The sequence below is a fragment of the Mesoplodon densirostris genome, chromosome 5 (genome assembly GCF_025265405.1).
Source record: "Mesoplodon densirostris isolate mMesDen1 chromosome 5, mMesDen1 primary haplotype, whole genome shotgun sequence".
NCBI classification, from domain to species: domain Eukaryota; kingdom Metazoa; phylum Chordata; class Mammalia; order Artiodactyla; family Ziphiidae; genus Mesoplodon; species Mesoplodon densirostris.
The window spans coordinates 55,668,965-55,694,776 of NC_082665.1; the positions used below are offsets into that span (position 1 = coordinate 55,668,965).

General features: G+C 36.7%; 1 protein-coding gene across 1 annotated transcript in view; it reads right to left on the reverse strand.

Moving 5' to 3' along the window:
• Positions 1 to 4,925: 4,925 nt before the first annotated feature.
• Positions 4,926 to 25,812, reverse strand: part of IFT57 (intraflagellar transport 57) — a 60,330-nt gene continuing 39,443 nt past the window's right edge. Inside the window, exons 7-11 of the mRNA XM_060098760.1 lie at positions 10,491 to 10,562; positions 9,570 to 9,701; positions 8,013 to 8,075; positions 6,134 to 6,200; positions 4,926 to 5,122 (exon numbers count right to left, since the gene is read on the reverse strand). Of these exons, the coding sequence (XP_059954743.1) occupies positions 4,944 to 5,122; positions 6,134 to 6,200; positions 8,013 to 8,075; positions 9,570 to 9,701; positions 10,491 to 10,562 (513 nt within the window). The 3' untranslated portion in view covers positions 4,926 to 4,943. The remainder of the gene's footprint in view (positions 5,123 to 6,133; positions 6,201 to 8,012; positions 8,076 to 9,569; positions 9,702 to 10,490; positions 10,563 to 25,812) is intronic.

Below are 25,812 nucleotides of genomic sequence, written 5' to 3' on the forward strand. Positions count from 1 at the left end.
ACTTGGCCATTTAATCTCATGTTCTCTACAAAGTTTCCCAAATCCTCAAAGTCTACTGACATTCAGAGAGCATCCACCCCATGATTGTTAACCATCCACACAGCAGAGTTTTGAATCAGAATTACATGTTGTCTCATATTCCTACACAGGTCCACCAGTTCTAATAAAAGGTTGGAAAATAATCTCAGATCTGTATACTGATTTTCACATACCCATTTAATTAAATCTGCATTCTTAAAGAGTGTTCTGAGTAAAAAGTGTCTGTGATTACATATTTGCAAAAAAAAGGGAACTACATTTGTTGCTTGCAGATTCACAATGTAGATGAGAAGTCCTGAAGAAAATGAACCTTGTTTAACGTTTCTCAAATTTACTGGTTACAGAGACTTTTGCTTTTGTTTAAACTCATGGGAAATGCTGACCTAGATAAATTAAGAGGGCAGTAGAGAAAAACTTCCTTAGAGGTGTCAAAAAGTTGTTCCTACTTGGTCAATGAGTAAATGATTATATAAGCTTAAGACATGTTCACCAGGCCATATAATTTTATTAGAGAGGTTAAATGATTTACACAGTTGATTGTCTATTTGTTTCAGAGGGGGACTAAATTCTGTGTAAAGCATATCATTTCCAAGAAACATCATTTTTTTTAACCTTTGTATTTTGTAATAATTTCAGATTTATAGAAAAGTTGTAAAAAATGTACAATGGATTTCTATATATTCTTCTCTCAAATTCCCAAAAATGTTAACGGTTCACATTTTAAAAATCATTATCCCTTTCTCTCTCTATGTGTGTGAATATACAAACACACACATATGTATATGTACATTTTTTCCCCTGAACCATTTGAGAACAAGTTGCTGACATGATGCTCCTTTACCTCCAAAGACTTGTGTGTATTGCTAAAAACAAGGATATCCCTTTATATAACCACAGTACAAATATCAAAAAATTAACATTGATTTAATACTATTATCCAGTCTATAGACCTTATTTGAATTTTACCTGTCTCAATAATGTCCTTTTCTGAGACTTTCCTGGTGATGCAGTGGTTAAGAATCCGCTTGCCAATGCAGGGGACACAGGTTTGAGCCCGGGTCCAGGAAGATTCCCACATGCCGCGGAGCAACTAATCCTGTGTGCCACGACTACTGAGCCTGCGCTCTGGAGCCCGTGAGCCACAACTACTGAAGCCCGTGCGCCTAGAGCCCGTGCTCCGCAACAAGAGAAGCCACCACAATGAGTAGCCTGCCCACTGCAATGAGAAGCCCTCGCACTGCAACAAAGAGTAGTCTCTACTCGCTGCAGCTAGAGAAAGACTGCGCTTAGTAACAAAGACCCAATGCAGCCAAAAAAAAAAGCCCTTTTCTAACAAACAAAGTTTTGTTTTGTTTTTTCCTGGCCCGGGATCCAGTCTGGAATCACTTGTTGTATTTAATTATGTCCCTTTCACCTCCTTTAATTTAGAGCAGTTCCTCAGTCTTTTTGTTCATGACGCTATCATTTTTGAAGAACACAGGACATTTTGAACAATGTCCCTCCATTGGATTGTCTGTTTCCTCATGACTAGATTCAAGTCATACATTTTCAAGAATGTGTGCTCTTTTCAGGAGACACATGATGGCTATTTGTTCCACTACTAGTAAGGTTAACTTTTGATCACTTAAAGTGATATCTGCAAGGTTTCTCTACCATAAAGTTACAATTTTTCTTTTCGTGTAGTATCTTATAGGCTTCGAGATTATGTAAATATTCAGTTTCTCATTAAACTTTCACCTACTGGTTTTAGCATCTGTCACCCTAAATAGGTAAATTGAGGCAAGCTCAAATTACCAGAAACATTGGTGCCATTTTTCCATTTGCTCATTTCATTCTCTGTGTCCCATTTTGGTAATTCTTGCAATATTTCACTTTATTATTATTATTATATTATTCTATGATTGGTGATCTTTGATGCTACTACTATGACTATGACTCACTAAACCTCAGATGATGGTTAGCATTTTTTAGCAATAAAGTATTTTGTAATTAAAATATGTACATTGTTTTTTAAAGACCATGTTATTGCACAGTTAATAGACTACAGTATATTGTAAACATAACTTTTACATGCATGGGAAACTGAAAAATTCATGTTACTTACTTTATTGTGATATTCACTTTATTGTGGTAGCCTGGAATTGAACCTGCAGTATCTCTGAGATATTCCTGCATGGTGGTTGCCAGATGGTGATTTCTAAACGCAGTATTCCTTTTACTTTAACTGTCATTCTATTGTAAGGAAGACCCTTCTCTTCTGCTGTTGATTCAGTTATCTCTATCTGTATGGACTTGTGGTTTCTTGTTTCATTCTGTGGGTTATAATTTATTACTATAATTATTTGTTTTGACACTCAATTATCTCAGATTGGCTGGTGGAATACCCCTCAATCTGTGTCCTTCAGTCATATCCCCATCATTCTCTGAGCACATCCTTACTATCTGGCAGAGCAAGGTATTCCAGGCTTATCTTGTGCTCTCCCTGCCCAGCCCAAGAATCGGTTTCTAAGAAGTCTGGGTGTGTTTGTTGGGTTTTTGTCTTTAAGTAGAAAATTTAGAAACCAGGATCTGAGTGTTAGGTATTCTCATTGTTATTGGGCTGTCACTGCTCCTAGACCCTCTTAGAGGACAGAACTAGTAAATACATGTATATGTGTATATGCATATCTGTATCTATAAATATTTATATTTTCTATTCATCTATGAGTTCATACTGATGCTGCCAATTCCAATCCTGGACCCATCATTTATAATTACTATCTTGAAATTGTGTCAAATCTCATAGACTTGAAGACATTAAATTCACCTGCTGTAGAATAGCAGCTACAAGATATTCTGGAACTGCGTAATTCCAGTCATCTAGCCATTCACTTACTAAGTCACACCCTATGTGCTAGGACTTGGCTGGGAATATGGAAATGAAAAAGACTTTCTCCTTGTCCTCAAGCAGCTCAATCTACTAGAGACAGTTGAGGAAAAAATAATTACAATATAGTACAATAAGTTCTATATTAGAGTTATTCACAGTGCTCTATGGAAACAGAGAGGAGGGCCCCCCAACCCAACCTGAGTAAACTGGGTTATTTCAAAGGAAGTAAACATAGGTTGCTTACAGTAGTTATTGGAAGAGTTCTTAGATTACTGAATTTGCATGAAACAAAGAGTGCACTTTGCTTCCAAGCAAAAGTACATTTTGTGGAGAGCTCTGATTTATCTAGAAGGGTTCTCTGCATTGATTGAATTCATGACAAAACTACTCAGCCATGACAATACCTGTGCAAATAAGTTCCAGGGGAATCTCTGTTTGCTTGTGGGTCCGAAGGTTAGGTTTCACACTTCCTATTCTGCCTCTTCCTCTGACCATACAGGAAGGGAAAAATTTGGGACTTTTTCAAACTGCCTGTTATCCCAAATTAAATAAACTGACTTTGCCATTGTATCGATTGCCACCCTCTTGTGTAATAGTTTACACATACTGATTTTCTTTTATCTGAACTCAGTCTTGAAGTAGAGAGAGTATGAAGGAAAGAAAAAGATGTGTGTGTGTGAGGGTATATATCTAGAAAGTAATGGCTAAAAAAAGAAATTGGGGTGGGGATAACATATTAAGATAAAAATGAGAAAGGGATTTTATTATTTTTGTTGTATATATATGTATTCTTATCAAAATTTACCACTAGATAAATTTATTTCCCCCCTTCTTTTCAAAAAATAAATGTGGACTATCTTGTGGTTTGAGTGCATCTCACCAGTTTCCCCCAGTTCCAAGTTGGTCACTCTAATATTGCTTATTTCACCAATTTAGAAATCCCAGACTAGAAAGTTGCTCACTAAGACGTGTAAGTAAAGATCACCAGTATTGGGGCTTCCCTGGTGGCGCAGTGGTTGAGAGTCCACCTGCCATTGCAGGGGACGCGGGTTCGTGCCCTGGTCCGAGAAGATCCCACATGGCGCGGAGCGGCTAGGCCCGTGAGCCATGGCCGCTGAGCCTGCGTGTCTGGAGCCTGTGCTCTGTAACAGGAGAGGCCACAACAGTGAGAGGCCCACGTACCGCAAAAAAAAAAAAAAAAAAAAAAAAAAGATCACCAATGTCAGGAGGCTGATCTTGACATGACGTGCTGTCTCTCCTTCTGCTACAACATGATTCCTTAGTATAGCTGATACCACAGAAAAAAGTAGAACTGAGAAATGTATATACGTTTTCATCACTATAGGAGCAAAGCCAAACACGACTGAAATGTTTATTTTTTATTAGGTGGCCTTAGATCATAGAAGATATAAAATCAGTTTAGTCGTGAAATGTTCATGATAAATAGTAAACTTCAAATGTTAATAAAGATACTGAAGATTTTTCTGATGCTTTCTTTTTAAAAAATGTAATTTTAGGTAACCATAAAGCTGAGGCAAGGGTAGTCTGGGTTCTTGGAAAGAATTCCCAGCCATCACTGGCTGCCTCTGGGTGCAGAAGTACTTGTGATCACTGTGTGTGGATCCAGTGGAAGGGGCCAGGCTTATGTCAAAGGTCCATGTGCTGATAGCAGTGGCAGCACCTGCAGAAAGCATGAGTCCTACACATTTTGCATCATGTACCTGTTCCTCAAATGCACGGAACCATAAGGACAGTGAGCCACCAGGTGGGAGCTTTAACATATGCAATGATTAGTGAAACCTTCTTTGAAAGTGAGAATTTTTCATTACTTTATTAAATATTATATTCAATTCAAAGGCTTTGACCATCCATAATCATCATTGTATGTATACACACATACAATATGTGTGTATATATGTAAAAAATACCCGTTCAACATGCTTTTAAAGGAATAACTGTGTTTTGAAGTCTATGCAGCATAAAATATGATTTGATATAAAAAAAAACTAATCAGAAGCCTGAAAAACGATATGCTTTAATAAGAGCCTATTGCAGATTCTGGAATGATTGTGGCATGCATGTCCCTGGTCATGTTGGACTTCTCCTTCAATTTTGACTGGAGTAATGTGTGTTCCACAACACCGATTCTAATGTCCATCTGAATAGTTTCTTGCTTCAGCTTCGTTAAGCTCTGTTTAATCTTCACCAAAGGAGCTGCAGAATGAAAATAACATGGAATAAAAACGTTCATTTGGAGTATCAGTGTATTACAGAATGGTATGACATTTTCCTCACTTTGTCTTAAGCCAAAAATGGGGTTAAAAACACAGCCAACAATTTACTGACATTCACACAGTTTTGCTGTGGCATTTTAAACACCTGAGATTTCTAGGTTGGGAAATGATGCAGCATTTGATGTACTGAGGCTGAACTTCCTTTCTTTTCTAGAGGAAGAGTTGCTAAAGGTGTGTTTAAGAATGTCTTCAATATTTTTTTAGAGGCTAGTATATTTATCTGAAGGAAAAGGGGATACAATGGAAGAAAAAGAGAAGGAAGAACTACCTTTAAGACATAGCTAATGGCTCATTTAAACATACTGCAAACCCCCTATACATCACCTTCTGAAAGATCACTCAGTATATTCCGTTAGAACTCTAGAAAATCCTTCTAGAGCAACGAAGGGCCTTAGGCAATCACCACTGGGCCATGTCAAAGTAACTAGCTTACAACAGAGGATGATTACTATAGGATTATTAATTCTTCTCTATTTGATCCTTGCCCAGTCAGGTCTACCAGGAAAGAGGGGAAAAAAAGGTCATCACATCACCACCTTTGTGCCTTTTGGGCGTACACTTAGTGCTTTTTTTGTACATAAAATGGAATAATGAAGCTCATTTGATGAAAATGGAACAAAATATTATTTTTTTAAACTGGCATAACAAAGTGCATATTTAACTATCTCCTATTCTATTTCTGAATTAATACAGTTTGAATTTTTTAAAAAATCCTAAATGATAGTAAAAAAAATTATGACTCTTCTCAGCTCATTTATAAGGAAAACAGTATACTGATTATCAGACCTCATTTTTGCACCATGTACCTCCCCTTCAAACAAATTCATTTTAAAAAGCAGACTTCTTATTTATTAATACCTCTTTAAAAAATAGATTTCTTAAAGATATTCTTCTTTTGCTCATTTTCTTCTTAAAATGAGTGTGTACTTACCACCATCAGTCATACTGCTGCCTTTTTCTTCCATTTCTTGTTTTACCTTTTCTAGCTCTTCTGTAACCTTTCATTGAAAACAAAAGTTTTCATGAGCACTGGATTTTAATAAATTTTCAAAATTTTTGTATGATGTATTAAAAAATTAATTCAGATATAATACATACATAAAGGGATACAAAGATCTTAGCAGTATTCTGGACATAATTTGAATAATAAAGTATGCAGATATGCAAAGCTTTTTATCTTCTGAGAGTGCTCCTATTGTTAAACGTCACCAAATTATTTTTTTATTGACTGTCTCAGGTTGTAACATGATAGAATAAAAATGATCTAAGTTGTTTTTTTAGGCATCAGGCACTCAAGCTTTGCAGTTACCTCATAGCATCTACCATGCCAGTCTCTAATGATCAGTTATTAATTAAAACAGCACAAACATCCTAAAAAGATTTTAAATTTCTAGAAGTTTACCACATATCTTTCTAATATTACAGTTTTATAAGAGAATCTGCCACCTTTTCCTCTATAGGACACTAAAAATAACGTTTATACCATATGGCTATATATAAAAATATTCTAACTGCTTTATCCAAACCATGAACTCCAAGAGGCACACTGGGCTGTTATAGTGGCTCTAATGTGTACTCTATATCATACTCAAAATTATACTACTATAGCCTCTATAAATTCCAAACTAGCATAAATGTAGGTAGAAAATATCATCTTTTAAAAATTGAAAAATTTTGATATGATCTAGAACGAAACCATAATTGTAACTTAGTAGGCTTTATTTTTATCATGCTGGTCAGCAAAAACTTCCTTGGGAATAAAGTGCTCATCCAAGTAAAAGCAAATTAACTTTTTTCAGGCACCTGAAATGTTACAACTGGGGATAACTACATACTCCAAAAGAACTAAATGGTTCCCTGGACTCCCTTCAAGTGTTAATTTACCTAACATAAGTGAGCACTTTACTTCTGTATAATGTTTTATCTGCCTAGAAGCACCACGGGGTTAGAGTCTAAATATTTCTAAAGTTATATTTTTAGTATTTTAAAATAACTATTTACTCCTCAAATAATCTCCATCAAAGAAGCTTAATTCTATTATACAGAAAAGTTTGTGACAATTATACTTGATTGTATCCAAAGATAATCTTGGACTTTAGTCCCATATTGGCTACTGACCTCGTTGTAAGGTTTTTTTTCCTCTCAGCTCTTCAGTGAAAAATGGGAGCATATATTATTAATATACATATATAAATATACATGGGTAAGACCTAATATATAATATATATGTATTACTAATATAATTCATGTAGTATGTCATATGTTAGGTCTTACATCTTCTGCAAGATGATGAAAATAAATACACTATATGTAAATATTCCATAAGTTTTTAGAAGGGAAAGGGTTACAAGCCGCTTCCAATTTGTGGACAGAGAAATACACAGGATCACACACAAGTTACCAACAACAATCACTAAAAACAAAGCTTATATCTTAAAGACTAACATTAAAATTTATTATAAGACATTTAAGTCAATGCTTTACCTACTCTTCTATATATTAATTACAATTATTATGTTTTAAAAAAGATTAAGGAAGATTATAAATGTGCTAATATTATCAGCATGTGTTATGTTACATTTAGTAAAACAACTTCAGGCATTTTGTGGAAACAAGTAGTATATAAATAGGTAATTGATTCACTGATAAGACAATTTAGGGATTTTCTCCTAAAGGAAAGGATTTAAGAGCCACAGGAGGCAACTACTAGAGTAAACAACCCACGGCTGTAGCAGATTAAACCATCCAGGGCTCTGAACCACGGTACCCCGCTGACAGGTGAGAATCTGGCAGGAGCACACAGTATGTACCTCAGACAGGAGTCTGGTCCTTTCAGTTACTCCGCCGTTTCCCTGCTGGTAACGCTCCCTTGCCTGAGGGAGAAAACATTTTGTTTAATGGCAAGTTCAAAACAGAAGCAGATGACTTAAATATGACCTCGTTGTGTTTGTAATTTCTGCATATCATGTTATGACAACGCCCCTCCTTGTTTGTGAATACTATTGTGAAAAATGACATTTTAACGGTAGCTATTTTATGTCCCTCATAGGCACCATGTATTTAACAAAAGCACTATACAATGATGAACTACCTTAACCTTCATAAAATAATTGTGTAACTCACAGGGGCACGGTTCACAATAAAAACTGTCCTCAGCCACTCCTAAACAGTTTAGACAATGGCTCTTGGTCGATCTAATCTGCGTGCTATGCAGAGAAAACATGTTCTAAAAAATCAATCATAATACAGCATCAGAGTCAGTAATTAATAAGGATTAACAAACAGTATGACAATATGGAATATGTCCTTGGGAACGAACTTAATCAATTATTTAATATCAATGTTTGAGAGATACAGGGTGGCTGTAATCAGAGACTTTTTATAGCATTTTAAAAGTAAAAACATTTGCAAATAGATGTGTATATGTGTGAATAACTAATTAAACAAATAATAAAACAGTGAAGGTTACTTTCTGCTTGGTCTTTGAGAACTTCTGAAAGTATAGAAGTGTCTCAAGTTTATTTCCATTTTTTTCTCCTTCTAACCTTGTCTGCTGAAAGAAAAAAATATGCCTTCAACTGACATTTGCAGTTGTTGAGGAAGACATTAGTAGTCTTCCTCAGCATCAGGAAAGAGGGGGCATAAATCCCAAAGGAAAGCCTTTAGATCCCTACTGTTGTAACAAAGCACTGCTGCTTTCAAAGGCTGAAGGTTTTATTTTATTTTGGTTGAATTTCTAAAACTTTGAAAAGATTAAAAAATTTGCTCATTTAATTAATTAAACTGCTTGTCTTCGAACGTGTCTTGCTTTCATATTCCTTATTATGTGGTTGTAAGCCACAATGGAAAGGATGTCTTTTCTCCCTGACACATGTAAATGCATACTATTCCACTTCCTCCTACTCAGACAGTAAATTAACAGCAGACTTAGAAACAAAACCAGGTGTCCTGGCACTGTGTTCCTGTTCTAAGCCATGTTTCCCAGCAATATGACTTCTTTTACTTAAATCTAATGAAGAAATACATTTAAAAACTTCTAGGAGATAATTTCTATCACATGTAAAATGGAGATGACAAGTTGTATTTGCTTCCTAAAGTGGGCAGAGGATCAATGTGCTGCTGTTTGTGAAAAGTATTTCATGATTCTCAAATGAAAGGTCCTGTGTCGAGACTTCCCTGGCAGTACAGTGATTAAGACTCTGCCTTCCAGTGCAGGAGGCGCAGGTTCAGTCCCTGGTCGGGGAAATCAGATCCCACGTGCAGTGGGGTGAGGCCAAAAACTTAAAAAAAAAAAAAAAAGTGCTGTGTCAAGTTTAGGGACTAGGGTCATTAACTGGAATGAACCCTGGATATCATTCCTTAGTTACCTCACTCAGCTGGGCTTGAGCTGCACGATATTCCTGAACCAAGTGCTCAAGCTGATTATTGATGTACTTTTCTCGGCTGCCAATCTTCTCCAGAGTCCTGCTAATTTCATTATGAAGTTTGTCCAAAAATCCCTAGAAATTTTAGTAGACAGAGACTTCACAAATATATTTTTCAAAAGTAGTTTTAAATGGGTTAAATCTCCCTCAATTCATCTCACAAATTCTCAACCACCAATGAAAAAGAAGATAGTTTGAAATTTTCAGCAACAAAAAAGTCTGTAATGAAAATTATTTTAGTCACACTTTGCAGAATGTTAAAATAAAAAAGCACCTGGTAGTGTTAGTCAATTTATTTGTCCTTATGCAAATCTAAAATATATGTGAGTGGAATGTGCTTTATATAAAGCCCACAATCAAAGTAGGTAAGGGAATAACACGATTTTCTTATAGCACAATTCAAAGATGACTGGAATATTCCAGTTGGAAGTAGATCATTAAACTTATAGCTCTAGTCTGGGACCCATAACTTCTTACTCCAGCTTTGCTTCTTTGTGGTATTCTCCAAAAGTCCCTATTTCTGGCAGGGCAGCAAGCCTGGGAAGCTGTAGGTTCTAGGCGTTGCTGGCCTGGTGCTGTTATTCCCTGAGATTCAGAGGGGAAAGAATGATGAAATGATTCTAATATGCCTACCTATATATCTAGAGTATGTAATATACTAGGTATATATCATATTGCTTTTATATAGTTACCTTTCTTTAGTTGGTTTAAGTGTTAGGGCTGTTGAAACATAATATGGTACATTCAATCAGGAAACTCCTCAAGGGCAAGGATTGGGTCTTTTTTCCTTTCATGTTCTCCCTTAATAGGTATTACACAGATGAGTAAATGTACTCATGTACTCATCTGAAGTAATTCACATACCTTGGTCTCCTTTAGAGCAGATTCAATTCCACTTTTGTGCTGGTGCATTTGGTCAACATGGATTCTCCAATCCTATAGGCATAAGAGCATACAGGAACAAGTAAAAAATATTACATTTCCTTCTTTCCACTACTTTTTTGAAGTTGTACCCTTTATTTTAATTACTTTGGTTGCTGCCCTATTTCAGATAGGAGAGTCCTATATATAGCTTGCAATCAGATTGTAAAGAAATGTGTGTACAGCACTTTAGGATAAAAGGTTCTGAATAAATCTAAATTAGTTTATGTGTTCACAGAGCGATGTCTCACAATTTGAATGTAAATTATCCCTGCACTGCTGGTGGTTAATAGTTATGACTACCCATCAAAATGAAAAAAGTTCTAATTGCTAGAAAAGAAATACCTGTTTAAACAGTAACAATTATGTTTGCCAGAAGCAACTCTGGAATCAAGTAACATATATCAAATATTAGCTTGTCCCTTGAAATTAAAGTGGGACGCTTCTTCAGACTTTGGAATCTCTTTCTTAAGAAAGGAAGTCTGTAATGATAGTTAGAGTTCATATATTTGACATGTATTGTACTACTGCTAGACCGATCTGAATTCGTGTGCATATTTGAACTCTCTAATCTAACATTTTAATTTCCTACAAGAGATCCTCAAAATGTTTTGGTTTATATTACTAAAGGTAACAATTTTAAGACTTGAGAAATACTCATCAGAAGAGAAAAAATATTAAGGTGAGCTGGAGTAAGTGATGGAGCCAGGATATCCTTCAATCACACATATCTGCTTGCATGCCCTGACGCTCCACTTTGCTATCTACACTATTTTGTGAAGGAAAAACGATTTTATGAATAATCCCATTCTACTGACTTCTTAACTTTGAAACGTAGGCCAGTGACCATAGGGTAAAAAAATCCTTGGGTACTTCACACATACCAATTATAAAATTACATTACAGCTGCAAAGAACCTCAAAGAATATCTAGCCTGACCTTCATCATTGCAGAGATAGGCAAACAGAGGCCCAGCGACAGAAAGGGGCACACCCAAGGCCACAGAGGTGGTGGTACACCTGGATCAGAAGCCAAATTCACTAATTCCCACGCAGTACCTTTTGGCAGTTCAGAGTTAATAAAAGGAGGAACTGGCTGCTTGACACCAGTGAAAGTGCCAGGGCAGAGAACAAACGGCACTTTCCTTTGTCCTTAAGCATTTTTCTGTCTCATGAGTGGACAGTATCTCAGAATACAGAGCGTGGAAAGGACCTTGAAGATCACCTACTCATCCGTCTAACAGTCATCTAGAGCAATGCCTTCATTTTGCAGTTGAGGGGACTGTTCACCACCTGTGACTACGGCTAGACAGATGCGGCCAGGAAACAGGCCCCTCCAGCTCAGCCAGTCAACACTGGAACAGGAAGGAGAAGCAACTGGCTGGCCTCCTGCAATGAGACCTAATATGGTTAAGCTTCAAAATGGAAACCTGCTTAAGCCCAAGCAAGCATCTTTATGAAAGATAATAAACCTAACAAGTATCATTAATTTTTTAAAGAAGTACTCATCCTGCCTGATTCCAAAAAGAATTTTAGAAGCTTAATAAACACCAAACTCAACTATTCCTATCGGCCTCTGTCTCTGTCGATATATATATATGTATATGTGTGTATATATACATGTATAAATGTATAAACATACACATATATCTATACATACATTACATATATATAGTTTTAAAATTTATTGTAATTGATGTGTTTAAAGTAGTTTGTTCTGCTTTTTCTACCCAGCATTATTTTCTATCCAGCAAATGTAAAAAATGTATTTTTTTCATGTTTTGATATTCAAAGTATTTTGAGAGAAGAAAACATGCCTGACTCATCTAAGAAGTATAACTATGGGGCCTCCCTGGTGGCGCAAGTGGTTGAGAGTCCGCCTGCCGATGCAGGGGATACGGGTTCGTGCCCCGGTCTGGGAGGATCCCATATGCCGCGGAGCGGCTGGGCCCGTGAGCCATGGCCGCTGAGCCTGCGCGTCCGGAGCCTGCGCTCCGCAACGGGGGAGGCCACAACAGTGAGAGGCCCGCGTACCGCAAAAAAAAAAAAAAAAAAAAAAAAGAAGTATAACTATGATAACTTACGTTGATGTTAAGCTCCATGGAGGAGCTGGCATTTCAGTGGCACCTTGAAGCATGAGTAGCATTTCAACACACTGGAAAGGAGGGGAGAGTAAGGGTATTTTAGGCTGAGGGAGTTAACAAGAATAAAGAAAAACAGGAAAGTATATAGGGAACAGGCAGCCCAGGCTGCCTAGAATATAACACAAAAAGTTCTTGGGGTGGGGTGTGGAAGGTGAATCACAAGGAAACAAAGCTGGAGAGGTAGGTTGAATTAGATCAAGGGCTTTAATTAAGGAGTGTGGATTTTATCTTGTAGATAATGGAGAGCTATCAATGACTTGATTTCAGTTTTAAAGACAAGTCTGAGTTTTGGGAAAGTAACAGAGTGAAGGACTGATTAGAAAGGCAAGAGACTGAAGACAGGTAGCAGACCAGTTAGGAGGTTGTGTCACGGTCTACCTGACAGATGAGCAGGGGTTAATTAGAGCAGTGCTTGTAAGAATGGAAGGTAAGGGATGGATTCGAGGGACATTGCAGACACAGACTAGCAGCACTTGATTACTGATGAAGGGGAAGTGAGGGGTGGCTGAAGTGGAGGTGGGCCAGTAGAGAGAAGATGTGTGTAAGGTTTCTAGTCTGAGGAACTGAGAGGATAGTAATATCACAGTGTGACAAGAACAGAGTAGATTTCAGGGAGTCCGAATTATTGAGGAATTTGGTTTTGGACTTTTTAATTTGATAAGCCACTGGAACACTGTGTATTCTTATTGCCTTTTAAAGTGGAAACCTAGTAATGATTTATAATTATCCATCAGGCAAATCTGAATGCTTGTTTCATTAAAATCTTCTAAGTGGACACATTTCCTGATGTACAGTTATTTTTATATAAGCTTTAAAAGTGTTCTTACCCTTTAACCCAGCAATTTCACCTCTAGAAATTATTTCCAAGGAAATAATTGGGGATACACACAAAGATCAATGTACAAGTTCTGTGTAAAACAGCGGAAGACTCTCTAAATATCTAACAGTAGAGGACAATTTCAATTAATTTTATAATGTTCATTTCATCCCTAAAAATAACGCGGTATGACACCGTTTTTATAAAGCTCAAAGCAAAACTCAAGGATACACACAATTTGGAGAGACACACATATGTGAAAACACACACACACACACAAACACGAAGAAGAAGAGGCAGCAGCAGCTAATGACAGTACACAAACCAGGGGACAGTCATTACCTATAGGTGGGAAGGGGCAGCCGCAGAGCAGCACATAGGTAACTTCCAGGATGTTGTAATGGTCTAGTTCTCGAGTTGGGTAGTGGTTTCATAAGTGATCGCTTTATTACTGGATTTTATAATTCTATATGATTGCATATTAAATACATTAATATTGTATATTGAAATGTTAAATTCACGTTCCCCAAAATATTTCATAGTCTGAAAAAATGCATGTTAACAACATACAGTAATGTGGAAAAACACTGCCAAAGAGTATATTCATTAGCTGTCCAATTTAGTAAAAATTAATATTTGTGTATATCTGTATGTGTGTATTAACACAGGGATTTGAATACTGGTGTTTTTAATTTCTTCCTCATCCTAACAACATTTTCCAAATTTCCTATAAGAGAATTTTGTCACTTTTAATCATCAGGGGAAAAAATGTCAAAAAACTTTCTGGGTGCCCAAGACTTTTCCAAAAGGGGTTTAATATAGTTATAATAGAGACTATAAATGACTGTACTTGTAACAGTTTAAAGACATGAATACACAGCTTTTACAAAACTGCAACTGAGATGGTTAAAAACTTTACAAACGTTTGTGGTAAGAATGTAGGTTTTAATGATATGTAAGGATTTGATCCTCCAAATAAGTAACAGTAAAAAGAACTGTTAAACAATAATAGCTATTCTTAAATAAGAGAGAATCCACTGGGTTACAATGCACTTTTAAACATCTTTCCTTACTTGAGACTCACAAAGGTTTGGAGCACTAAGTAGATATTCTCATCCCTTCTTTTTCACCACTATCCTTCCCTGTAAGAGGGTTATGTGACTTGCTGGCTGGTTGTGGGAGGACTGCACTTTACTGCTCCAGTGATGCTGGCCTTGGCCATGTGCTTCTCTTTGGCCAGTAGAATGATGATGGACATGGCCTATGCCAGGACTGTGCAGAAGATGTAATTGGCATTTACCAGCTCTCTTGCCCTTTCTTTCAGCCATGATAACAGGCATGCCCCATAGAGGGGTTTATCCTTTAGGTCTGAGAATATGAAACATGGAACATAGCTGGAATAGAGCCACAGCTGTGCCACACTTCGGGAGATAGTGTATCTTGAGTGAGAATAAATGTATGCTATTCTTATTGTAAACCACTGTGATTTGGGGGTGGTTTGTGATACCAAGAAACTGACTATATATACATAATTTATAGGGACAAAAAAGAATCAGATAGGTTAAATGACCTTTCCAAAGTTTTATGTCTGGAAAGTGGAAAGCACTCCATACCAGTGCTTTTCCCACATATTATATGCTGCTTTTCTTTATGATAAAATGAACTACCAAAGAGTATCTAAGGTAAACCAAGAATTCTTTTTGTTACATATCAAGTGAGACCACATGGGCCACTGGAGGTTACTAGTCACCTATCCCAAAGTGCTCTACGTGTGTCTATTAAGCATCATTTCTGATCTCTGTTGAAATTGAGTTTTTCACCTAATCTAGCACATTTCCTCTCTATGGAAATGAGAAGACTAATAATGATACAGAATATCATTTCTTTAGATTTTCTATTTTTAAAAATCCTTTCATACAAAATCTCATGTGTAATTCTCTCTGTCACCTGTGAGGTAGATGGCAAAGGTATTGTTGAACTATAACTCCTCTCCTGGCTCCAAAATTCTTTAGCACCAAATTATATATCTCCCTTTTTCAGAAACTGGAGAATTGTGATGGCATCTCTGCAGATGGTGATTCACAGTATACCGTAAAATCACAACGTATGAGATCTTGTTGCAGAACTTAAGGTGACTGGAAGACTATATGGATCTGGGTTTTCCTCCAACAGAACAGCACCTGAACAATTTCCTCTGCGGACACAGAGACATTTTGTTTCTTTGCCTGGATCTCCAGCTCAGTGCTTAAAGTACCTCTCTGAAACTGCAGGGGAAAGACAGACTGAAACATGAGCTAAGCATGGCAAATGGAACTTCTATCTGTGTATAAGTTACACTAATTTATAACTTGTGAAATGTCAAACTCTCAGTTTTTTTTCACCCAAGTTTGAGCTTCTTTATGTGTGGAGAGGCAGAGTGCCAAAGGACTCTTGATACAGAAAAGCTGAGGAAGGCACCTTCATGTGTACTGGGATGGTTTTCTCCTGGGCTCAGGAAAAGTCCATGCCAGAGCACAGCTGACTCTGGCAGCAGGATCCCTGCCTCTCCCCCAAGGGCAGGCGCAGGGCCCCAAGGCTCTGACGTGCCTTGAATTGCTGTCCATCACAAAATGCAACTTCTGCCGTATACCCTACTTTTCTCCTCTATTCTTACTGTTCCTCCCTCAATTCTGTTATGAATAATTAGTGATGAAATCTTAATTCATTGTTCTGCTTTTGCAGTTTTATTTTAATGAGTATAAAAATATTTACAAGGGCTTTTATGGGCTCTCTCCAATAAAGGTGCCTAACCCATTTTTTCTTACTAGGCCTTTGTTTCAGCTCTGAATTCACTTTCTCTAGGGATTTTCAAGATCACTCTGGGGAGGAAATCCTATGTACCTCACATCCATTTTGAGATCTTTCTAAGTCTATTAACAACAACTTCAATGTTAACATTCAAGGAACGCTTCATAAGTGTCAGGCACTATGCTCAGCACTGTTCGTACATCATCACATACAATTCTCTTAAAAACTTTATGAGGGTATTGAGATGCAGCTACTTTAAAGTAGGCTTCCCAAGCTCACATAGTGGTAGAGCCTAAACCTGCAAAAACCACTATATCATATCATGTCATTCCCCTGATGAAATGCAGTAAAGCATAACTAAAAATTTTAATGGGGCAATGGTTAAAGGAGACTTTAGTTTTATCTTTAATATTTGAATTTTTATAAGAATGTATTTATATATCAACTGTATAATGAAAAAATATATTTATAACATTTTAGGATAAACATATATAATTAAAAACTTTCTCACAAAGAAGTAGCCACACCTACATGGCTTTATCCGTGAATTTTCTCAAACATTTAAGAAAGAAATAACAGCAAACATATGAATTCTACCAGAGAACAGGAAAAAAAGGGAGAGCAATTGCCAACTTGTTTTATAAGAACTGCATAGCATTACACTAAAACCTGACAAAGTCACCTAAAAAACAAGAAAATTAAAGATTAATATCTTTTGTAAACATAGATATAAAAATCCTCAACAAAATACCAGGAAATAGAATCCAGTAATATACAAAAGATAATATAACATGATTAAGTTGCATTTATTCCAAAATGCAAGGTTAGTTTAATACTCAAAAATCAATCATTATATACAGTATTGTAAGCCATATTCATACTGCTTTACATTAGATCTCCAGAATGTATTCATCTTGCATAATGGAAACTTTGTATCCTTTGATCATCTCTCTCCATTTCCCCTTATCCCCAGCCCCTGGCAACCACCATTCTACTACATGCTTCTGAGAATTTGACTATTTCAGATTCCTCTTATAACAGAGATCATACAATGTTTGTCTTTCTGCATCTGGTTTATTTCACTTAGCATAATGTCTTCTAGCTTCATCCATATTGTCACAAAAGTCAGGATTTCCTTTATTTTTAAAGCTGAATATTATTCCATGTCTGTATAGTATCGCATTGTATGGATATACAATGTTTACTTTACTCATTCATCAATTGATGGACATTGGTGTTGTTTCTGCCTTTTGGCTATTATGAGTAATACTGTTATAAACCCACGTATCTGTGGTCAACTGATTTTCAACGAGGGGGCCAAGACCATTTAATGGGAAAAGAATAGTCTTTCCAATAAATAGTCATGAGGCAACTGGATATCCATATTCAGAACAATGAATTTGGACCTGTACTTCACACAAAATATAAAAATTAATGCAAAATGAATCAAAGACCTAAATATAAGAGCTGAAACTAGAAAACTCTTGGGAGGAAAAATGGATGTAAGTCTTCATGAGTTTGGATTAGACAAGGACTTCTTAATTATGACATCAAAAGCACAAGCAACAAAAGAAAACACAGATAAGTTGAACTTCGCTGGAATTAAAAACTTTGGCTCAAAGGGAACCATCAAAAAAGTGAAAAGGTAACCCACAGAAGGGGAAGCAATGTTTACAAATCATATAATTCATAATGGGATAGTACCTATTATATACAAATAATTCTTATAATGCAAGACGAAAGACAAATAACCTAATTTAAAAATGAGTAAAAGACTCAAACAGACATTTTTTCCAAGGAAGATACAGAAATAGTTAACAAGTACTTGAAAAGATACTCAACATCATTAGTCATCAGGGAAGAGTTTTAAAACCACAATGAAATACCACTTTATATCCACTAGGAAGGTGATTTTTTTAAAAAAAGGAAAAGGAAATTAACAAGTTTTAACAAAGATGTGGAGAAACTGGAATCCTAAATCCTTTGCTGGTAGGAATGTAAGATGGTACAGCCCCTGTGGAAAACACTTGGTATTTCCTCAAAAAGTTGATAAAGTTACCATACAATCCAGCATCTCCACTTGTTGCAACTGCTGCCAAGTACACGAAGACAACTGAAGACATATGTTCATACAAAAACCAGCACCATAAACTTTCACAGCCAGTGACAAACTGTCTGCTTTAAGTCTACCTCCTTCTCCTTCCTCAGCTTTTTTCATGCTTCAATTTTCTTTCTCATTTGGGAGTAAAAGTTCTTTTTGTGGAAACACGTTGCTTTTTTATTGAATATATTTAATATATTTTGTTCTAATGAAAATTCATTTATTTGTGTTTTGGTTTTGCCTTGCTATATTGTAAATGATAACATTTATGGCCTGACATACAAACAATACATGTTATTGAATAAAAGTCAACTGCTTGTTTAACAAATACATTGATTGTTTAGCAATAAAATGGAGAGAGTAAAAAAAAAATCAACCATTATAATCCACCATAACAAGACAGAAAAAAAGAGGAGATAAGTCAAATGGTCATCTCAATAGATGAAGGAAAAAAAACCAATCACTTGAAAAAATTTAACATCCATTCATAACAATAACTCAGCAAACTAGGAACCAAAGGAAAGTTCCTTAATCTACCTTCTGATATTTGTGAAAGTCATAAAGCTAACATCATCCTGAATGGTAAAACTGAAATATTGAAAGCTTTCCCCCTGCTGATGCCACTTATATCCAACATAGACTAGGTATTTCAAGCAAGATAAAGGAAATAAAAGGGATAAGCTTGTAAAGAAAGAAATGAGATTGATGTTATTTGCAGATGATATAATTGTATACACAGAAAATGCAAAAGAATCTACAGGCTTATGGTTAGAATAAGCAAATTTAGCAACTTTGCCGAAGATGTATACAAATATACACAAACAGAGAAATGTAGTTTTATATAACAGCAACAAATAAACAGAAAATAAAATCTAAAAGATACCACTGAAACAAACAGACCAATGTAATAGGACAGAATGTCCAGATACAGACCCTCACAGACATGTTCTCTTTTTATGACAAAGCAGAGCACTGGTCAAAGGATAACCTTTTCAATAAACTGGGTCAATTGCATATACATCTGAAAACCAAATAAATCTTGAGTTCTGCCTCACACCCTCATACTGTACACAAGAATAAATGCTAGATGGACTGTAGATCTCACTGCAAAAGGTGAAACAATACAGCATCAAAAGGAAAAGAAGAGAATATGTTCATAACACTGGGGGAAGCAAAGATTCTTAAACATAGATTTAAACAAAGAGTAAACAAAGATTCTTTAAACAAAGATTAAAACATAAATATTAGCCATACTCCACTCCCCGCAAAAGAGATCATTTTGAGTATATTAAAATTAAGCCGCCTTTATCATAATACACCAATAAGAGTGAAAGGGAAGCTAAAGAGTAGATATTTGCAATACATATATCTGACAAGGGACTCATATTCAGAGTATATAAAGAACTTCTATAAATCAAAAGAAAAAGCAGATAACCCAATAGCAAAAGACAAAAGAGAATATCCAATTGCCAAATAAACATATGGAAAGGGGCGCAACTTCATCAGTCATCAGGAAAATGCATATTAAAATGACAGTGAGACATCACAACAAACCTACCAGGATGAATAAAATAAAAAAGACTGAACCAATACTAAATGTTGATGAAGATGGGGAGCAACTGGAACTTTCAGATACTGCTAGGAGTATAAATTTGTATAACCACTTTCAAATATGCAGACACTATGGCCTAGCAATTTCACTCTCAGCAGAAACTGCAGGAGAAAGGTGTACTTATGTTTCCCAAGAGACACTTCAAGTACTTTCAAATCAGCATTATTTATGTCACAAACTATAAACAACTCATATAAGCCAGATGTGGGCTCCCCTGGAAGGGCACAACCTTGAGTTAGGCAGCTCTGCACTGAAGGAGCAGACAGCTGGAGGTTGTCTGCTGACCGCACTCTCTGCGGCTGGGCGGCAAGTCCTTGTTTGGAAGGGGATCTGGACAATTCATCTCTGTTTTAACCACAGGAAGACAGACTTAGTTATTAAAATGATAACTGTAGCTGAAGTGGTAGAGAGGTAGGGCCAAGGGTGAGCTGCAGTCCCAAAGTGATCAGTCTCAAGATTTCACTGTGGAATACTGATGTTCCTGTGACACGTTTAATACTCCATCCACAGTCAATGATAAAATTCTCTGGAAATCTGATGGCAGGAAATCAGGTTAAATGAAAGAGGCAGAGAAGACAGCTTGATAGAAGGAGTTGCATATGTCTAAGTTCACTGTAGCAAATATTTTTGGGACAGGTCAATAATTTATCATTCTCTTTGCATGGATATGAGCAGCATATTTCCCTCCTCTACCCAGAACACTCCCTTCTCTAATGACAGAACATTATTTGTATTCTCTCCTTTTGCCACTTTGCACACGCAGTTTTGCCATCTCTTCTTCCTGTTCTAATTGTTAGATTAATTTTCAGCTTCATCACTGCTCACATTTATGTGTGTATTTGTGTGTGTGTACGTGTGAGAGAGAGAGAGAGACTGTCCATTAAATTAACTTTTTTTTTTTTTTTTGCGATACACGGGCCTCTCACTGTTGTGGCTTCTCCCGTTGCGGAGCACAGGCTCCGGACGCGCAGGCTCAGCGGCCATGGCTCACGGGCCCAGCCGCTCCGTGGCATGTGGGATCCTCCCGGACCGGGGCACGAACCCGTGTCCCCTGCATCGGCAGGCGGACTCTCAACCACTGAACCACCAGGGAAGCCCCAAAATTAAGTAACTTTTTCATGAGATTACTTTCTTAATGAAAAATGCCCATCAGGTTGCAGGATAGTTGCAGAGTATGGTTTTCCTAAATTTTTAAACATGACATTTTTCTTTAATTGTCAGCAGCTTAAAGTCTTCTGTGGTATACACCTTTGTGGTGTGAGAGCATGATTTTTCTTCATAAGTGTTCAAAGAACTAGACATACAACTTAGGAAGAGTTCAGTATGTACGTGTGCTGTATGCTGTATGTGTGTGTTTGTTGCAGGGGGTGTGGCAATCAAGCTGGAAATATATGTTTCCTCGGGAAAATTCTTGCTTTCTAGATATTGCCCTTGTAGAGAAAAATAATGCATGTGCATAGAGGGTAAGCAAAGGCTATCATAACAATCACTGGGATTCTCACACCTGCCTGTAATTGAACTGAAACTGGAGATCCATAATCTCTCCATAGAATACCTTGTTAGTAAAATGATTACATTTCTAATGTGTGCTCAGAGATTATCTTTACTGACTACCATCTGCTACTAAGCATTTTCACATGTTGACTCAGACTTATTATTCATGCTTATTCTATGGCCACACAAATCTTCCGAGTGAGGTTTTCCAGACTTTAGAAGTCATTGCAAGCCTTGAGAAGAGATTTGGCAAGGCAGAGATTGGGGGCCTTCTGAGAATGCAGGAACACTCTTAGGCTGACTCAGAATGTCATTGTTTCACAGGATGCTGAGGAATCATGGTGGAGAGCTGGAAGAGGTGACCTCGCCAGTCCCTCTCAACTTTGAGAATCTACTAATCAAAACTTTGATCTCATACTGATACTCAAAAAACAAAAACTGAAAAAATGGAGTCATCTCCATATCTGAAAAACTAAGAAACATTAAATCACTACCTTGGCCTCAAGAAACAATCACATAGGGCTTCCCTGGTGGCGCAGTGGTTGAGAGTCCGCCTGCCGATGCAGGGGACGCGGGTTCGTGCCCCGGTCTGGGAGGATCCCACATGCCGCGGAGCGGCTGGGCCCGTGAGCCATGGCCGCTAAGCCTGCGCGTCTGGAGCCTGTGCTCCGCAACGGGAGAGGCCACAACAGTGAGAGGCCCACGTACCGCAAAAAAATCACATATAATGGGATAAAGACTATGGGGGTAACAATTTGTCCAAATATTAAGAAATTTGTAATAAAATACTCTGATAGTGAGAACTGCTCTAATACTGTTGATTGAAAAAATGAGTCAAGGCAATTAAAAAGTGCACTTTATAGGGAGGTCCATACGATAAATGGTTTCTGCTTCAATTTATATTTTATATTAAGTAAAAGGAAACATGAAATTATACTTTGTAATAATGATATATTTAGGCTAGAAATTTCAATTATAATCAATGTATATTAACTCAATGCTCTCAATCACAAATGTCTATTTGAGGTATATCTACCGTGAGGCATTAGTAACTTTCCTCCTTAGCATTTACATAACATGCAGAATTTATTGGTTATTTCCTTAAAAATCTACCACTGTTGATGCTCTTTAGTTAGAGATGATGGTAATCTCTAAAGCAAAAACACTTGTTCTCCTATTTCAACTTGTGATAAATGAAACCTTTCCTGATCCAGCTGAAACATTTATCATGCTCAGGGTAAATAGGAAGGAAGGCATCATCAACTTTAAACACAGAATACCCTGAATGTTCAACAAGACTGGGACAGAAGCAGCTAAAAATCGTTTCCAGTTGCTTAAGGATGGCTGGGTTTTTCTCCACCCCTATGCAGTATTTTCAAATGTATAATTTAAGCATAGTATTCTTTCCCACAACCCTGTCCATGACCCACATGCTACAAAGGAAAAAAAAAATGTTGACCTTGAGAATACAACTTAAAGTCCACCAAATAACACATTTTAAAAATAACACAAAAATCCAAAACGGTATTCTGTTTTGTGTAAGTCTCCCTTAAAGAAAGCTTGCCTGTAAAAGTCCATCAGTGAATACTTCCCCTCATTCTCTGAGACGACGTGGCAGTTGAGTAATCACACCGGCTGCTCTAAAAATGTATGTGTCTAGTTAATTTAGGCAGTTTATTTTGATAGCATTCACCTCTTTCTGATTACAGCAGGTGTTTCAAGGATAAATTTGCTGAAAATTGTATTTTGTTTAAACAACAGCAGCATGTACATTTATGGCCTTACTATATTAAAAAGCATTTACTGTCTGGCAGCAATGGATACAATTACAAACATTTGTGACAGTAATTGGAGCTATTACTCCTGCATGGAGTCTCATGAAGACCAACTTATTGCCACCTGTATTTACATGTGTTACTGGTAATTGCAAAAGCCGATTTTTAAAAATTTGGTTCCTTATTTTTTAGAAATTGTGTGACTATGTTTCAACAAAAGGTCTGTCTACCAGAACATCTGTAAGAATTATAAACGTGGTTTCTCCATTATTTAAATAACAGGCAGAATCCCATTTTATGAGGAACATATATGTAAAATGTATTCCTGTATCCTAGCCCACAGAATATATTATACTTTTTTGCTCATGACTGCAAGAAACCTATCAATATAGCCTATCCGGCAACCAGAGTACAAGTCTTGAGAAATGCTCTTTACTCCAAAACTATAATAATTTATAAATCCCTACAGGTCAGAAATATTTAGAAAGCTAAATTTTATTACACTGCATCCAAACACAGTGATGGCAGAAGGTCAAAGCAAGTTGGCCTTCCACTGCTTGGGAATGAAAAAAAAAATACCCTCCATTGCTTCCAGATATGGATTTGTCTACAAGAGTGAAAAGAGGAAGCCTACCATCGTCCATTTCTGCACGACTTGGCTTCCAATTTCAAGAGGCTTAGATCTAACATGGCAAGTCTGTGGTCCTCCCAGGTTTATTTAAATGGAATACCACCTGCTGATTAATGAAGCCCTCTCTATTCCCTCTTAGGTTTTAGCTCTCACAGTGACTAGAGAGCCCAGGGGCTCAAGACTATTGTCATGATTCCATCCTTAGCAGAAAGACTCTTCCCAAAAGGTTTCCTGCTGTGAATTACCCAAGGCAACACCTGTACAGTTTATTTACATTAAAACGAAATCCAACTGCTTAGAGTTGAAATTTTAAGTTTAAGGTTCTTTTTACAACTGCAACCTTCAGAAAGTTGGACACTGAAGAACAGGTAAGGATGTAAAAAAGCAGTTCAGTGAAGCAAAGGCTTGAAATAATTAGAAACACATGCTGTAGTACTTCCTAAGCCTTAAATAAAAATTAATCTCTTTATCTAAATTCCTTGTAATGAACCTGAAGATTTACATAATTACTAAAGACATTTTGGTGGAATGAAGGGGGTACCTAGCCAACTACCTTTTAAAACAACAAAGCAGGAAACATTTAATTATAATTTGGAAAAAAGTCTATTTAAGTCATTAATCAAAATTCTAATTATAATATCCACAGGGCGTTAAAGCATGATAGAACATTTGTTCATTGCATTAAATACCTAATATTAAATCATTATAATATACAATCTTTTGGGAATAAATACTGCATAATTGAAAAAAAAGGGCCTATGTAAGGTTTAGTTGAAAGCTGATTTCACGCTTGCTGCTCTTCTTTAATTCTGGGGAATAGAAATAAATATTATTAATGATTACTTAGTTTCTTTGTAAAAACCCCTGACTTGAAAAAAATCATTCTCCTGATAAAGATTAATAAAAGTAATCATTTTAAGAAGACACTTTCCCTCAGTTCAATGAATGAAGTTGAGAAACTGAACATACAAATGGACAACAGATAACAGCTAGATCATTACCCAAAATATTTAGAATCCTGACCCACAATCTGTGGCAACTAGTCCAGGAAGCCAAACATAACCTCTGTAGCAACTGACCGAAATGGTCAGGACTTAATAACTGTCAGCTTCCCCAGTTTTTGCTCAAACCGCACTCTCCTGCCCCGCCCCACATTTCCAATGTAGGACCAATTAGACAAAGCCAAATATCCTCCCCTAACCAATCACATGAGAGGCCCTGCTTCTAGTGAGCCCACCTCCAAATTTCCAGTCACGTATGAACATACTTGAAGCCTTCCCTTTTTTCCACTACAAGTCTTTCAAATTCTCCTGCATGCCTTAAGTTCTCTGCCGACGCAAGTGGTGATGGCTGACTCCCTTGCTATGGCAAGCTCTGAATAGCCTCTGCCTGTTCTCATTTAGGCGGCTTCTGTTTATTTCCACAAAGCCATATAAAAGCTTGCTGTTTTTAATAGTAAAACAGAAAATAAAAAAGATAGAATAAATTTTCCTCAAGAAACGGCATTAAGTATTTATTTAGCAATCAAAATTAATCAAAAATACAGACAGTGAAATCTATATGAATATGCATTCACATTTTCTATTCCCCTAGAAATAGAGGACATACAGAATTCTTTCGCAGCTCAGCTTCAACCATTTTATTATTCAACTCAGCAACTGTCAACTGATTCACTTAAAAGTTTAAAAAATTACTATTATGGATTTTAAAATATTTCAATCAAGTAGGAAATATTATCCTTCAATAATTATCATAAAGTACCCTGAGGAAGAGCCCCTCACATGGTTAAAAACAGGTAAAAGCAGCTACAGCCTACAGGCTGGTCTGACTGTACATTCTTGCAGCAATGAGTAAGTATACAAGATTTCTAAATTTCATTTTCTATTTAATCTTCATTTCTGCTTC